Source organism: Labeo rohita, chromosome 14, assembly GCF_022985175.1.
Source record: "Labeo rohita strain BAU-BD-2019 chromosome 14, IGBB_LRoh.1.0, whole genome shotgun sequence".
Taxonomy (NCBI): domain Eukaryota; kingdom Metazoa; phylum Chordata; class Actinopteri; order Cypriniformes; family Cyprinidae; genus Labeo; species Labeo rohita.
In genome coordinates, this window is record NC_066882.1 from 19967732 (window position 1) to 19985456 (window position 17725).

The 17725-nt window shown below is 35.1% G+C and overlaps 1 protein-coding gene across 3 annotated transcripts in view; it reads left to right on the forward strand.

The window, feature by feature from the left end:
• Positions 1-17725, forward strand: part of LOC127176302 (transcription factor COE3) — a 139534-nt gene that overhangs the window by 118607 nt on the left and 3202 nt on the right. For 2 of the 3 annotated variants that reach the window (XM_051127905.1, XM_051127906.1), the window contains exons 12-15: positions 6702-6767; positions 8302-8476; positions 12837-13019; positions 16469-16558. In XM_051127905.1, coding sequence (XP_050983862.1) covers positions 6702-6767; positions 8302-8476; positions 12837-13019; positions 16469-16558 — 514 coding nt within the window. The remainder of the gene's footprint in view (positions 1-6701; positions 6768-8301; positions 8477-12836; positions 13020-16468; positions 16559-17725) is intronic. The other variant, XM_051127907.1, reaches the window with a different exon arrangement.

Below are 17725 nucleotides of genomic sequence, written 5' to 3' on the forward strand. Positions count from 1 at the left end.
AAATTATGTCCGAATTGTGAGATAAACTTGCAGTTCTCTTTTTTTTCTCAGAATGGCATGCTATAAACTTGCGATTACGAGTTATCATAAGTCAGAATTGCTGATGTAACCTCGCAATTGAGAAAAAAGTCTGAATAGTGCGATATAAACTCACAATTGTGAGGAAAAAAGTCAGAATAGTGCGATATAAACTCACAGTTGTGAGGAAAAAAGTCAGAATAGTGCGATATAAACTCACAATTGTGAGGAAAAAAGTCAGAATAGTGTGATATGAACTCATTTGTGAGAAAAAAAATCAGAATAGTGCGATATAAACTCGTAATTGCAAAAAAAAGTCAGAATAGTGCGATATAAACTCACGATTGTGAGGAAAAAAAGTCAGAATAGTGCGATATAAACACAATTGTGGGAGAAAAGTAAGAATAGTGGGATATAAACTCGCAATTGTGAGAAAAAAGTCAAAATAGCGTCATATAAACTCGCAATTGCAAGGAAAAAATCATAATTACAAGATAAAAACTTAAACTAGTACACTTCTGAGGAGAAAAAAAGACAGATATGTTTTCTCACAATTTTGATTTAATAACTTAGAATTGTGTGTTATAAAGTCAGAATTGTGACATATAAAGCTGATATTCTGAGACAAAAAAGTCACAATTGTGAGATATAGACAAACGACAGAATTTTGTTTATATCTTGCAATTCTAACTGTATTTCTCAGAATTGAGAGTTTGTATCTCATAATTCTGACTTCTGACAATTGTAGGATTATTTCTCGCAATTCTGAGGAAAAAAGTCAGAATTGTGAGATCTAAACTCAAAATTGCAAGAACAATGTCAGAATTGTGAAATAAAGTTGCAATTACCTTTTTTTATTCAGTGGTGGAAACAGGCTTCCACAAATTTCTAACTTTTAGCACTAAACCAATGAGTCATACATGACCTTAATAATTTCCTTATCGAATTAAAGTTCATATTGCAGACTAGCAACTGTGTTGTATTAGTCAGTGTGTGTGAAGATGCGAATAGCTAAGCACGAGTGAATGTGTGTGTGTGTTTTACGTAAGTGCTTGTGTGTGCGTTCATGTTGTGCCAAAGGGCCCGTGGCAGGGTGTCGTAGCCAGCGAGCATCAGAGACATTAACTAACTTCTGTTTTATAATGGAGATTAATGAACTGAGCCGTGGCCAGGGGGAAGACAGGACAGGAGAGGAGAGCAAAGGAGAAAGAGGGTATGAAAAAGAAAGAGAGAGAGAGAGGGGTGTGCTGCCAGCGCCAAGGCTGTGTTGGTGACAGATTGCCCACTGGGTGTGGATGGCAGAGCGCTGTTGAACCAGGGACAGGTTGGGCGACTGGGGCCGGACACAGGGAACTGCAGCAGGGAGGCAGCCTGGAACAAGAGCCCCATACCTGGACAGCATCAGGCACAAGAGCAGGGGAGAACCAAACCGTGGAGACACGTACAGATGGGCAGAGAAAGGGAGGGAGTGCTGGCGCGTATAATAAAGAAATACCCACAGGAACACCAGAAGAGAGAGACGACCAGACCTACAGTAAAACAAGAAATACTTTATGAACAGGTGCGCACACAGACCTAAAACAAAGTGCTCATAAATACACACACTGTACACTAATTGATGCATAAAACTGGGTGTAATAAGTCATGCAAAAAAACTAAAACAAAACATAATAAAAAAACATTTTTTTCCATTAGCTAATATAAACAAGTTGATTTTTTTTAAAATATGACATACAGTAGCTCTTTATTGTATTGTTTTATTATCAGAATACTTTTATTTATCAATTTGGCATGCTTTAATGCAAAGTTGTTGTTTTTTTTTTAATGTTACATTTCATACAGTTGGAAGTCTAAAGTTTATATAAACCTTGCAGAATCTGCAAAATGTTATTTATTTTACCAAAATAAGAGGGATCATACAAAATGCATGTTATTTTTTATTTAGTACTGACCTGAATGAGATATTTCACTTAAAAGATGTTTACATATAGTCCACAAGAGAAAATAATAGTTGAATTTAAAATGTATTTATTACATACACTTAATCCTTAATACTGTTGTTACCTGAATGATCCACAGTTGTGTTTTTTTGTTTAGTGATAGTTGTCCATGAGTCCCTTGTTTGTCCTGATCAGTTAAACTGCCCGCTGTTCATCGTAAAAATCCTTCAGGTCCCACAAAATCAGCATTTTTATGTATTTGAACCCTTTCCAACAATGACTGTACGACTTTGAGATCCATCTTTTCACACTGAGGACAACTGAGGGACTCATATGCAACTATTACAGAAGGTTCAAACACTCACTGATGCTTCAGAAGTAAAAATTATGAATTAAGAACGAAATGAGGATGTGTACATTTTTGCCTAAATATCTTTATTTTTTTCATTTAGTACTGCCCTTTAGAAACTACAGAAGATACTTGCATGTTTCCCAAAATACAAAATAAGTTAAATTCATCCTGATCCTCAAACGGGAGCTTACGCAATATGTCTTTATTATGGAAAATGTACAGTAATGATGAGAGGTCTTGCATTATGTGTTTCAAGTTGCTCTCTTGTTCTATTCCAAATATATCTTTTTTATTTATTTAATTTTTTTGTACAAAACAAGTCCCTACTCATCGTACTGTAACTAATATAAAGGTTGAATAAATACATTAGATTGAATAATGCAAGAACAACAGAGCGCAAGGTCTCAGCTGTAACAGGGACTCTCTCTCTCTCTCTCTCTTGCCCCATGTTTGTCATTGACTTGAGCCATCTGTGAGGATCGTTACTGCTCGTTGTTGATTGGCTGGGGGAGGACTGTTAGTTCTAAGGTCATATTTTGTCGTGGGAAATGCAAGTAAATGAGGATGAGGAGGAGGAGGAAGCTCTGTGCCCCCATCTCCATATGCCCCCCAATCCTTGCGTGCGTGTACAGTATGTTGTGCGCTACCACGCAAACACGGTCCCAGATGAGCTGTTAAAGCTAAACTCCAAAGGAATATCACAATATTCGGTGGTTTCCTGAGCCTGTTTCTGCCTCTCCGCCTGATCTGAAGGCCACTGTTGTTCTTCCTCGTAAATGTAACAGTTTCCACACTGTGCGTTCAGAAACTCAGCCAGAGAGTGTTCAGTTTCAGGGCCTCGTGGCCTGGCATAAAACAGCCACTAAGAGCTGCACTTCACAGATGCGGGCCTTGCTAATGTTTGCATGACATAGATGTGAGAAACCTGAGAGGTAATGTTCCAGCATGAGCTCTGCATTTCTGCATGTATTAAGGTATATTTGTGTATTTTAGCTCCATTTGTGTGTGTGTGTGTGTGTGTGTTTCTGGCCTAGATACAGTTTTGGGGGACAAAATGTCAAAAAGTGCCCTAGAAAAATCTGTTTTTTTTTTTTTTTTTTTAATCTTTAGAAGGTGAAATGATTTATGAAGAGATTAAATAATGTCTTTATTCTGTTCTAAAATGTAAAAATAAAAATGTAAATAGTTTATATGTGTTTAAATAATAGTTTATATTATAATGTATATGTGACCCTGGACCACAACAAAAGTCGTAAGTAGCACGGGTATATTTGTATATTTTTCTTTTATGCCAAAAATCATTAGGATATTATGTAAAGATCATGTTCCATGAAGATATTTTGTAAATTTCCTACTGTAAATATATCAAGTCTTAATTTGTGATTAGTAATATGCATTGCTAAGACCTTCATTTGAACAACTTTAAAGGCGATTTTCTCAATATTGTTTTTTTGCACCCTCAGATTCCAGATTTTCAAATATTTTTAAATATTGTCCTATCCTAAGAAACCATGCATCAATGGAAAGCTTATTTATTCATCTTTCAGATGGTTTTGAAAATTGCCCCTTATAACTGGTTTTGTGGTCCAGGGTCACATATTATAAAATTCTTTCTTTTCTTTCAAATTGTTAAATTTATGTTAAATTAGATTTTTTACTTAAATGTATTTATGTACTACTTAATAGGGCGCTTTTGTTCTTTATTCACTAAAAATGTTCAGATTTTTGAAGTTATGAATAGTTTAGAGCGACAGTGCACAAAAAAAATAAGATTTACTTTTTACTTAAAATTATTTACTTATGTACAGAATGTTGTATTTAGTTTAATATTACATTTTTCACACTTTTTTTAGGAAGGCTGTAGCTTAATTGAACAAAAATACACTGAAAAGTAAGATTTGCTTTAAGATTTTATTCATTTTCTGAAAATAATTTGTAATTTATTTTACAACAATACACTGAAAAGTGAGATTTGCTTTAAGATTTTATTTTCTGAAAATTATTTATAATTTATTTAACAACAATACACTGAAAAGTGAGATTTTCTTTAAAATTTTATTCATTTTCTTACTTAAAATAATTTATTTAAAGCGTGTCTTATTGAATTCAAAATATGTTTTTATGTTATTTCTATATACTAACAAGTTACTAAACGTAAACATCAATCAAAAATCAGCAATAACACTGGTGTAAATAAAACTGATAGACAGTGAAAATACACAACCTTATTAATTATTCACGCCCTGGTGCATTCTGGGAACTCCAGCATCATAAAGCAACATGTTTTTTACTTGCACCTTTGAAATATACTGATATTTGTGAGTAAATGTGACCCTGGACCACAAAACCAGTCATAAGTAGCAGTGGTAAATTTGTAGCAATAGCCAACAATACATTGTATGGGTCAAAATTATAGATTTTTTTTACTTTTATGCCAAAAATCATTAGAATAGTAAGTAAAGATCATGTTCCATGAAGATTGTAAATTTCCTACCATAAATATATCAAAACTTTGATTAGTAATATGCATTGCTAAAAACTTCATTTGGACAACTTTTTGATTTTCTCAGTATTTAGATTTTTTGCACCCTCAGGATTACAGATTTTCAAATAGTTGCTTCTCGGCCAAATATTTTCCTTACACATTAGCTTATTTATTTTAAAAAATTGGCCCTTATGACTGGTTTTGTGGTCCAGGGTCACAAAATTTGACAAGATTTGGGACCGATACAGTACTTGAGGATTGAAAATAAACAATTTTAAGCGTTATTTACTTGACAAGAGCTTTTACTTTGACAAGCATAATGTAGAATTAGCGTAATATTTCCAGTATGTGTGTGTGAGTGTGTGTACAGACCCAGGCTGTTGTTCTCACAGTACAGTAATGATAGGTTTGCCAGCAACCCCAGCTGCCTCTTACCTGGCAACTCTTGAGGGAGAAAAACAACTAGAACTTCCCCTCTTCATCTCTCTGTCTTTCTCTCTCTCTCTCTCTCTCCTCCTAACATACTCACTCACTCACTCACTCACTCGTTTCCACTTTATTTGTGCACATTTCCCTCACTTTGTCTTCTTCTGTCTTCTCTCCGTCCCTCGAGTCTTTTTTCCTTTGTTTTCTTCCAGCCCTTTCCCCCTTTGCTCATCTTTCAGCGCTGTTTTCTGTCTGCGTCTCTCTCTTTCACCTCTCGTCATGAGATTTACAATTACTCTGCCGTTTCCTCTCTTTGTCCTGTTCTCTGTAGCCAACCTGGGTTTTTTTCTATCGTTTTATCCTGATTTCATGAACTGCATCTGTAGTTCTTTGGGTCAATCTTTTCTCTCTTTGTCTGTGTTTACTTTATACTTTCATCTGTCTCTCTCTTTGTTTTCTGTTCTCTCCTCATACAGTCATGTGAAGTGTGCGTGTGTGTGTGTGGTAGGTTTCAATGTAATACCCCAGGGAGCTCCAGTAGAGGTTGCCATAATACCAGCTCTGACTTCCTCTGTATCACCTCCACACCTCCTCTACAGTCTGATCGTACTAACTCAAATCTACACATGAGAGATTTCTTTCAAAATTATTAGCACCCCCAAACTTTTCAATGGTTGTGTATGTATATATTCATTATTTCTTGGCAATAACGTGTACTGATGAGCTCATAAAAACATAGAATTGACAGAAATTGTTGTAAAAAGTTAAACAGATGGAAACAAAGTGTTGGGCAAAAGTGATGATTTGATGCTTCCACCTATGAAGTGGAAAGGAGATGCTCTGGAGGTGAAGACAGGAGATAGAATGTCGAAAAATTAGATGTTAATTCAGTACAGATGTAGCAGATGGAAAGCTATTATGCGTTGTAAGATGCTCATGTCCTGTCTTGGTTTCGGTACTCTTCTACTCAGACCAGAATGAGAGTCTGTGGGCCAGAGGAGATGTGTGACTTACACAGGAACACTACAGGATAACAGGCACAAACACACACACAGTCACACACGCCGTGTGAAGAACGACAGTGGAGCATATGCGTACAGTCTGAAAGGATCGCAGCCCTGGATCACTGCTTGTGTGATTTGGCACAGGTTGAGTGTGTGTTCGGTGTGTGTTTGTGTGCGTGTCTGTGTGTGTGTGACAGGTTGGTGTAAATTAGATTCCGACAGCTTCTTTTTCTGTCCGCCTCATCACATGTTTGGTTTCTTTTTTTTGAACAAGACTTGCTTGAATATAGTAAATAACATTGGTTAAGTTTTAAACATAAATAATCTGATGTATTTATTTAATATAAATACACTTTTTTAGGGTATTCCACTTCGCTGTGGATGTGCTGTGCAGTTTGAGATGCAAACCATGTTGATTTACAATACCAGAGGTGGAGTATTGGACTAAACTGTGTTTTGTGTGTTTGTGTTATTAGGAAGTTCTTCTGAAAAGAGCTGCAGACTTGGTGGAAGCGCTGTATGGAATGCCTCATAACAATCAGGTATGAAAATCACAACAAAGCTGATGATTTCTTATATATGTGTATGCATGTACACTGCTGTCAAAAGTTTGGGATCAGTAAGACTTGTAATGTTTTTAAAGAAGTCTCTTATGCTCATTAACGTTCCATTTTTTTGACCAAAAAGACAGAAAAAAAGTATTATGAAAAAATATTGCAATTTAAAATAACAGTTTTCTATTTTTATGTACTTTAAAATATAATTTATTTCTGTGATGCGAAACTGAATTTTCATCAGCCGTTACTCCAGTCTTCAGTGTCACATGATTCTTCAAAAAATCATTCTAATATGCTGATTTATTATTAGAATTATCTATGCTAGCAACAGTTGTGCTGCCGAATATTTTTTTGGAACCTGTGATACTTTTTATAATTCTTTGAGGAATAAAAAGTAAAAAAAAAAAAAAAAGTGTTTATTCAAAATAGAAATCTTTTCTAACAATGTAAGTCTTTGCTATCACTTTTGATCAATTTAACACATACTTGCTGAATAAATGTTTTTTTCTTTCAAAAAAAGAAAGAATAAAACGTAATGATTCTAAACTTTTGAAAGGTGATGTATATTGTTAGAAAACATTTCTATTTTAAATAAATGCTGTTCCTTTTAACATTTCATTCATCAAGAATCCTGAAAAAAGGTTTGAAAAAAAAAATGGTTTACAGCACTGATAATAAATCAGCATATTAGAATGATTTCTGATGATCATGTGACACTGAAGACTGGAGGAATGATGCTGAAAATTTAGTTTTGATCGCAGGAATAAATTAGATTTTAATGTATATTAAAAATAATTGTAAAAATTGTTATTTTACATCATAATAATATTTTGCAATATTACATTTTTTTTTTCAGTTTTTTAATCAAATAAATGCAGCCTTGATGAGCATAGGAAACTTCTTGAATGGCAGTGTATATAATCAATACATATATAAATCAATGATATAACAACCTTAAAATATTTTGTAATTATTATAATGTACATAAAATTGTATTAAATGCAATATAATAAGAACCTTATATTTTAACAACTTATATTTTTTAAATAACTTTAATAATAAATTTTATTTTAGAATTATAATCATTTAAATAAGATTATAATAGTTATCAAAAAGAATTGAAGAGTTTATTAGCAAAAACAGGTAACTTTTTTTTAAATCATGTTATCACATTTTTGTGTTTTATTGTTAGTTAGCTGTATTTTTTTAGTTATTTTTTTACCTAATCAAAATAACCCAACTGCAGTTTAATTGAGGTTAATTGGAGTGCACAATGAAAAATATGATTTTTTAAATAGTCTAAAAATCTGTTTTTGCAAATAAACTTTTCAATTCTTAAACTACTTATATTGATAAAATATTCTTGTTACTTGTTTAATAAATAAGAATAATTTAATTTATTTAAGAACATTATTGTTTTCTTTCATATAATGTAATATTGTGAACCAGAACCCATTGAGAACCAGCGTGTATCATTTCAACACCTTTCTCTCTCTCTCTCTCTCGCTGAATTGGTCAGGAGATCATTTTAAAGCGTGCCGCAGACCTGACGGAGGCGCTGTACAGCGTGCCACGGAGCCATAACCAGTTGCCCTCGCTGACAGGCTCCAGCGCTCACTCGGGCATGATGGGAGTTAACTCTTTCAGCAGCCAGCTCGCCGTCAACATCTCTGAAGCCTCACAGGGAGACCAAGGTCAGTGTGTACTGTAAAGTCCCAAACCACACATTCAAACACTTGCATCTATGGCTGTCAAGCAATTAACATATATCAATATTTAGAAGTCAGTATATTGTTTGTTTTATATCACTGAACGTGAAGCTGATTACTGGCTTATAATTTTACAATCATGACTCGATTAAAGATGACACTTCATTTACATACAGATCAAGGGGCACGATTAATTGTGTTAATATTTTTATCACACTATTTTCTTTAGAATTAATCACACTAATGTGTTGCTTTGACAGCCCTACGAAGTGTTTGACTGCGTTTGATTGAGACATGACTTTAAGCTTCAACACTTAAATTCAGTCACACAGTCTGTCAGTCCGTGTCTGGATCTGTTCATCTGTCGTTTGGTGAGCTTCACACCCACCCGCAGCCCTGGACCGGTAGCACTGTACATGACGATCGCGTAGCTGTGTTTTGGCAGGCCTGTCACCCACAGCGCTCAAAACTGCCACTCACACTCACCTGCCCATAGAAACGACACGTTCATCAGAGTGTGTCTGTGTGTACACACTCCCTGTCACTCCTGAGAGAAGTGTGAGCGGCGCAGGCTGTGAACGAGCTGAGAGACTCAGGATGACAGCGCTACAAGAATGAAATACGTTATTTGCAAATGCAAACGCAGTTTATGAGCACAGCACGCATGCATTTTGGAATATTGTGTATTTAGATCAAGATGCAATCATGGGTTCGCAATTCTGAGAGTTGGCAAACATTTAGCATTCGTTAGCTGACTTCTAAAGCAACATCATAATGCATTTTTAGAGAAATTAAATCAAAAATGATCAATATGACATAATAAAAAATGTGTCTTCAGGAATCAGGGTATTAAAATGATTTCTGATGGATCATATGACACTAAAGACTGGAGTAATGGCTGCTGAAAATTCAGCTTTGCATCACAGGAATAAATTACATTTTACAATAAATTCAAATAGAAAACATTATTTTAAATTGTAATACCCTTACCAAAAAGAAGTATACTTCAAGTTTATTTTATTAAGTATTCTTAAGTAACTTAAGTATATTTTAAGTATACTTTATGTAGAAGTGTACTATTTCAATACTCCCTGGGACTAAATTGGCCAACTTTCTAATAAGTATAATTTTAAGTATACTTGAAGTATAACAGTAGTAAACTTTGAGTACACGACTAGTTTACATCTATGTTTTTAGCTTGTACTTATAGGTATACTGATAGTTTACTAATAAAATACTTTTTTTTTTAAAGATTTATTTTTGGCATTTATTTAGATAGGACAGTGTAGGTAAGACAGGAAGCGAAGTGGGAGAGAGAGAAGATGGTAGGATCAGGAAAGTCCACGAGCCGAGATTCGAACTCGGGACGCCCGCACCACAACGGCGCTATGTGTCGGCACGCTAACCACGAGGCTATTGGCACCGACTAATTAAATATTTTTATATCCATATTTAGTACACTTTGAAGTATAGTCTCAGTAAACTACTAGTTTAGTAGTTTTATACTGCAAGTATTCTCGTAAGTGAACTTTACATCATACTGTTTAGGTATTAATTTGTATATATTTTGTTATATGAATATCTTAACATACAATACATCAAAAGAAAGAACAAGCTATCTGCTTGTAAACAAAAACGTTATTCTAGCTTCATGCATTCTTTTTTATAAACACTTAAATGTAAGTTTCGTAAATAATAAATTAAACAACATTTTGAACAAAAAGCTAAAAAAAAACAAAAAAAGACTATTAATGATAATCAAAATGTAGATGGAGTCAATCAACACCCCAAAGCTTGACAGTCATTATTACCTCTTCATGGGTCAACATTTTATTCCATAATGTTACACAGTTTTACATATCTATAGTTTTAATAGCTGTTTTATGTCTGACAATTGTGTTAAATTTCATGTGCAAGCATCTGTTGTTTTGGTTTCTTCTTTACTTGTGTTTTGGAAATTCTGTACAGAAGATGTGTAATAGCGCCTCTAGTGTAGAGGCAGATTTTCAGAGCACAAATATTGCTCAAAATATATTTAGACTTTTTCTAAGTACAAGTCAAGTATAAATATATTTCTGAGTTAAATATATTTCTGAGAAGTACATAAAAAGTACTAGTTTAGTTTAAAAGAAGTACACTTGAATAAACTTTTTTTTCATAAGGGTGATATTGGAACATAAGCTGACAGGAGAAAATGTACACTTTAAATTCTTAAAATCGGCAGCTAAATTTTGTAAAAAGTGACTTTGAAATCTCTTAATTATATCATTTCCACACTGTTATCCGTTGGACTTGCAAATGTGTGTTGCGTGCCCTGTGTGTGAGCATTTCCATGCACAAGTGTGTTTTTAATATCGCCACGTTGGGCCATGTTTCTCTTCACCCACCAGCTCTGACACTCACAGACAGGAAGTGGGAATGGATGTGAGATGAACAGATCACTCTCCTTATATCATGAGAGAGAGAGAGAGAGAGAGAGAGAGAGAGAGACACAGGAAGACAGAGGAACTCTCTCTCCCTTGACACCCTCTGCTTTCTCTCCTGCTAACACTCATCCCGTTCTCCTCTCGTCTGTTTTCCTCATTCACGCAGGAAAGGAACACCTACAGGAATCTATGAGGTCATGGGAAAGGGCCGTTAGCCATTAAAAAAATATTGCGTTTCATACTTCATGCTTGTATGCAGTGAAACTTCAGCAGGATTTAATTCGGTTAGCCTGCTGCTCCGCTCGTTCATCCATCAAACTAATTATTGTTTCAAGTTCTAATTAAGTTGCAAACTGATTTACAGAAAACACTACCTCTTTCCTGCAGCTTATCAAACCACATAGGAGCATAGTTTATTTAGGGAAGGTCTCGGATTAACCAGCATCAACTCTGCTAACGAATGCTATTTGCAGCTTATAATGGCAGTTATCTTTACGCTCATGTAACTCTGATATGTTAAAAGAATGTTGATTTTTGACCCTGGACCACAAGACCAGTCAAAAGTAGTACAGGTATATTTGTAGCAATATCCAACAATGCATTGTATGGGTCAAATCGATTTTTATTTATCTTTAGGATATTAAGTAAAGATCATGTTCCATGAAGATATTTTGTAAATTTTCTACCATATATATATCAAAACTTAAACTTTGATTAGTAATATGCATGGCTAATAGCTTCATCTGGACAACTTTAAAGGCGATTTTCTCATATTTTCAAGCAAGAAATATAGTCATTTTTAAGCAATTGTTGAGTTAAAACTGTATTGGATTGGATCAGTCAAAAAGCTTGCAAAAGGTTTGCAAGTTGCTGTAATTGCTGTTCTATTGAAGTTTCTATTGATAAATGGTTGTGAAAAAAATAAATTCAGGTTTGCAATCAAAGGAACAAATTACATTTTTTAAGCAAATATTTGTACATTTATTTTTTAAATACATTTTTTATAATTTAAAAAACTATAAATATTTAAAATTGTAACAATATTTAGATTTTAAAATAGTAATAATATTCTGTTTTTACAGTATTTTTAATTAAATAAATGCATAGAATTTTTTTTTTAATTACTGACGCCAAACTTCTGAATGGTAGTGTGTATATATTGATGCTTAAAGTTTTGCAGTGAACTTTTTAAAATATTTATATTTTTATATATTTCTTTTGCTTTCTTTAAATCAATATTTTCTCTTCGTCCTCTTACTTACTCTCACTTTCTTTTTCAACTGTTCAATATGTGAATTAGGCTCAAGGCCCAGAGAGTGGACATAGATGAATGCCAAGTGACATTCAAGCTCTCTCTCTTCACTTCCTGTTTAATTTTGGCTGACTGTGAATTGTACCAGAGAAAAAAAGAAGAAAAACAAGAATATGATGTTTCCTTAAGACTTGTCTGTTTAGAACTTACCACCATGTCTTCAAGTATGTTGTAATGACTAACAGGCCATTGTTATGCATTGTGTTTTTGGTGGTTGCTTGGGTTTCTTACTAGCTTAAGTCAAAAGAGTCTCTGTGATATCCATGTGTCTCAGTATGTCTCTCTTATTGTCTGCCAGTCCAAAACACGCATTACACACTGCTAATGGGAACATAGACAAAGTTTTGTTTGACTGCTGTACCGAGTGCTTTCTTAACAGCAGCCGGACATCTTTAAAATATTCTCACTCTTACCAAGGGATCCCACCCACTAGAAACACAAACCCAGCATGTCACAGACACACACTAGTCCAACCGCAACATCTACAAATCACATCAAGCGTCTTAATAAGCAAACTCCTAATAAATCCCAGTGCTGACATGCTTATATTTGAACTTCAGTCCACACAAGCGTCCTCCTTAACCTGTCGCCATGTCTTACATTCCAGGTTACTCTCGTAACTCGAACAGCGTGTCTCCTCGCGGGTACGTGCCGAGCTCCACACCCCAGCAGTCCAACTACAACACCATCACCTCCACCATGAACGGATACGGAGCCGGGATGACCAACCTGGGCGTCCCTGGATCCCCAAGTTTCCTCAACGGATCCGCCGCCAACTCTCCTTACGCAAGTGAGTGATGATCCTGATGTTTCTGCTGAAAAGACCAGCACATTGGGCTTCTTGACTAGTTTACCTAGCAATACTTTTTACTCTTAGCTAGTCTCAAGTCTTTACCAGCTAAGGGAGTTGTTACACTAATGCCATATATACAGTACAATAAAGGTTATTTATTGGTGTCTATATTTCCATGACGAAAATGGAACCATGGAACATTTTATAGTGGAAAAAGGTTCTTAAGATTATCTCAAATGTTATTCACACTAAGAAAAGAAGTTCTTTTAAAGCATTAGTTCACTTACAGAATAAAAATTGATTGATAATTTACTACCCCCATGTCATCCAAGATGTTCATGTCTTTCTTTCTTCAGTCGAAAAGAAATTAAGGTTTTTGAGGAAAATTCCAGGATTTTACTCCATGTGGACTTCAGTGGTGGCCAACAGGTTGAAGGTCCAAAATGCAGCTTTAAAGGGCTCTACATGATCCCAGCTGAGGAGTAAGGGTCTTATCTAGCAAAACGATTTGTCATTTTCTAAAGAAAAAAATAACTATAAAACTAAACTTTTTAACTTTTTAATCTCTTGCACTAGCTTGAATTCACGCATTACATAGTCACGTTGGAAAGGTCACGCGTGACGTAGACGAAGTACTGACCCAGTGATTACAAAGACCCTTATTCCTCGGCTGGGATTATGTAGAGTCCTTTAAAGCTGCATTGAAACTGCAATTTGGACCTTCCACCTGTTGATCCCCACTGAAATCCACTATATGGAGAAAAATCCTGGAATGTTTTCCTCAAAAACCTTAATTTCTTTTCAACTGAAGAAAGAAAGACATGAACATCTTGGACGACATTGGGGGTGAGTAAATTACCAGAAAATTTATTTCTGGAAGTGAACTAATCCTTTAAGAACTGTTCGCTGAAAGGTTCTTTGAGGATCTCGAAATTGGTTCTTCTGTACTCTTAAAAATAAAGGTTCTTTATTGGAATTTATTGGAATTCCATGAAGAACCTTTTAACATGCATGGAAAATTTCCATTGCACAAATGGTTCTTTATAGTGAAAAGGGTTTAAAAAATTCATCACATTAAGCAAAAACATGGTTCTTTTAGGAACTGTTCACTGAAAGTTTCTTTGGGAAACCAAAGGAAAACACTTTTGGAACCTTTGTTTCTAGAGTGTAGAACCACCTTTTTGGGTTCCACGAAGAACCTTTCATTGAACAGTTATTTTCATAGTGTTCATCTGAAGGACCTTTTTCCACTATAAAGAACCTTTTGTGAAATGGAAAGGTTAAGCAAATGTTAAAGGAGAAGTTCACTTCCAGAATATAAATTTACAGATAATTTACTCACCCCCTTGTCATCTAAGATGTTCATGTCTTTCTTTCTTCAGTTGATAAGAAATTATGTTTCTTAAAAAAAACATTTCAGGAATTATCTCCATATAGTTGACTTTTATGGTGCCCCCAAGTTTGAATTTCCAAAATGCAGTTTCACTGCAGTTTCAAATGGCTCTAAACGATCCCAGCCGAGGAAGAAGGGTCTTATCTAGCGATTGATTGGCCATTTTCAAACAAATTGACAATATACTTTTTAACCTCAAACACTCAGTTTGTCTAACTCTGCATGAACTCTGTCTGGTTCAAGACAGTTAGGGTATGTTGAAAAACTCCCATCTCATTTCTATCCCCAACTTCAAAATCATCCAACATCGCTGCAGAAGTACCAACCCAGTGTTTACAAAGTGATCATCCAAAGAAGATCAAACGCCCTTTACAAAAGCGTAAAACAGCAATGTAGGATGATTTTGAAGTTGAAGAAAAAACGAGATGGGATTTTTTCGACATACCCTAACTGTGAGACAAGAGATGAGACAAGATGAGTATTTGAGGTTAAAAAGTATATAAATTGTCAATTTGTTTTGAAAATGACAGATCGTTTCGCTAGATGAGACCCTTCTTCCTTGGCTGGGATCACTTACAGCCATTTGAAGCTGCATTTTGGACGTTTAAACTTGGGGGCACCATTAAAGTCCACTATATGGAGATAATTCCTTAAATGTTTTCCTCAAGAAACATAATTTCTTATCGAGTGACGAAAGAAAGACATGAACATCTTGGATGATAAGGGGGTGAGTACATTATCTGTAATTTTTTGTTCTGGAAGTGAACTTTCCTTTTAAAGGTTCTTAATGGAACCACAGATGCCAATAAAGAACCTTTATTTTAAAGAATGTAGACTGATACATCAGCTACATGCTAGTCATTTCAGCAGGGTTGTTAACTCTTCACTGCTTGTTTTGGATTCTGATATGTTGAATTTGTGATTTCTGGGTATCACAACAGACATATTTGGTCGCAACTCAGCGTCAGCGTCTTAATGCTAATCTGAAATGCTAAGGTTGTTTGTTTGTCTATTCATGTTCTGTGAGGGAAAGGTTATTGTTTGTCTGCTGTTCCATGCACTGTGAACGTCTCCATCCGAACTAACTCCACAAACACTCATATGTTTTCATCTCCTTTCATGTCTAACACTTTAACGACTCCTCCATGCATCTCACTCCGTCACATGCTCGCTTTCTCACTGCGGTCAGGATAGTGAGCTTTTCTGTCTGCACTTTCCTGTAGATACGTCTGCTGCTACTGTTTTTGGGGAAGAAAATCACAATGCTGGAGGCCTGACAATTACAAATGAGGTTTATATACTCCAAACTGTTCATATATTCAATATATAGCAGCTGTATTTTGTGTGATTGGCACTTGTTTGGCAGGCCGAGCTTTGTGCGAAGCAGTTTCGTGGCAGGTTTGCTTTCCATTCATTATAAAAATGGGAAACAAGTTGGCGAGAGTTTTCAATTGGAATTTCATTGAAGAAAATTCATTGTGGGTTTTGCTCCAATTTGGTGAGAAAGCTCAAGCTTTCTGCTCAGCGCCAAGACTGTTGGCTAGCGTACGGTGGTTTTTATTACCTGTCTTTCTCTCAAAGCATGCAGATGACCGCATATTAGATGTCCTGATAGTATCATCTCCTGGCATGCCATATATATACGTGTGTCAATACAAGAGCGGTTTTCATGTTGATGCTTCTGCAAAAGTGTGATTTGGCAGTCAAACGTGGACTATTATACTGACATAAATCCTTCTCAAGAGTTCTAAGTTATGGATCAACTTTGCCATGCAGGTAGCTCACGGTTTCATTCCCATAATGCCTCACTATGCCATAGCCCTTCCCCTTCAATTAACCCTTCTAACAATCGGCATGACCCACTCATAACTCTCATCTTTGTGTGTGTGCGTGTGTGTGTGTTTCTCTGTGTGTGTGTCTGTTTCAGTCACCCCCTCCAGTCCTCTATTGGAGCCTCATGCCTCCTCTTCCTCCTCTTCTTCATGCATCCCTACTTCCATCTCTCTGTCTGCGGGCCCTTTCTCATTCTCTCCTGTCCATATGATCTCTGCAGTCAAACAGAAGAGCGCCTTCGCGCCTGTCGTCCGGCCACAGACCTCCCCGCCCCCCACCTGCACCAGCACCAATGGGAGCAGTCTACAGGGTGAGCACCCCACCCCTCTCCTGCCTCTGAGCCAATCAGGAAACAAGACCCTATTTTAGAACCAATCACAAAAAAGGGCACTAAATTTTCGAGGACAAAGTTGATCCATAACTTTCTACTTAGAAGATCGGTTGCTTTTACAATAAAAAATAACAATATTTAAATAAGTAAACAGTGAAATTGTTTTTTTTTTTCTTCACACTGGTTGTGATGTCTGTTGGGGAAAATTAGTGTAAAATACTACCGAAATAACCTCAGATTTGCATGTTTTCACAAAAAAATAACACTAATAGTAATAAAAAATGTTTCTTGACTACCAAATCAGTATATTAAAATGATTTTTGAAGGATCATGTGACACTGAAAACTGGAGTAATGAAATAAAAAATTCAGCTTTGCCATCAGAGTACATTTTTACGTACATTTCTGAAGTAAAAGTGGATCCATAATTTGCTACTTGTAAGACTGGTAAAATAAAATAAAGTAAAATAAAATAAATTATTTTGATTTCCATGCAGGTGGTGATGTCTGTTGGGTCAAATTAGTGTAAAGTTGTGTCAAAAACTTGAAAGAAAAGTTAAAGATTTATTACAATTTATTACAAACAATACTAAGCAGCACAGATGTTTTTAACATTGATAGTAATAATAAATGTTTCTTGACTACCAAATAAGTATATTAAATGATTTATGAAGGATCATGTGAAACTGAAAACTGTAGTAACGATGCTGAAAAATAAAAAAAAATAAAATAAAATAAAAAATGCCTTGATTTCCATGAAGGTGGTGAAGTCTAAAATAAAATAAAAAAATAAAATAAAATAAAATAAAATAAAATAAAATAAAATAAAATAAAATAAAATAAAATAAAATAAAATAAAGCTTCTGATTTTCATGAAGGTGGTGATGTCTGTTGGGGCAAATTAGTGTAAAATAGTAAAAAATTACCTCAGATTCACAGAGTCACTTGGAAGAAAAAACATGTTTTCATGTTTTCAAAAACAGAAAAATAAGAAATGTTTCTTGAGGACCAAATCAGCATATTGAAATTATTTCTGAAGGATCATGTGACACTGAAACCTGAAGTAATAATGCTGAAAACATCACAGTACATTTTTATGTACATTTTTGAGGTTGATCCATAACTTGCAACTTATAAGACTGCTTAA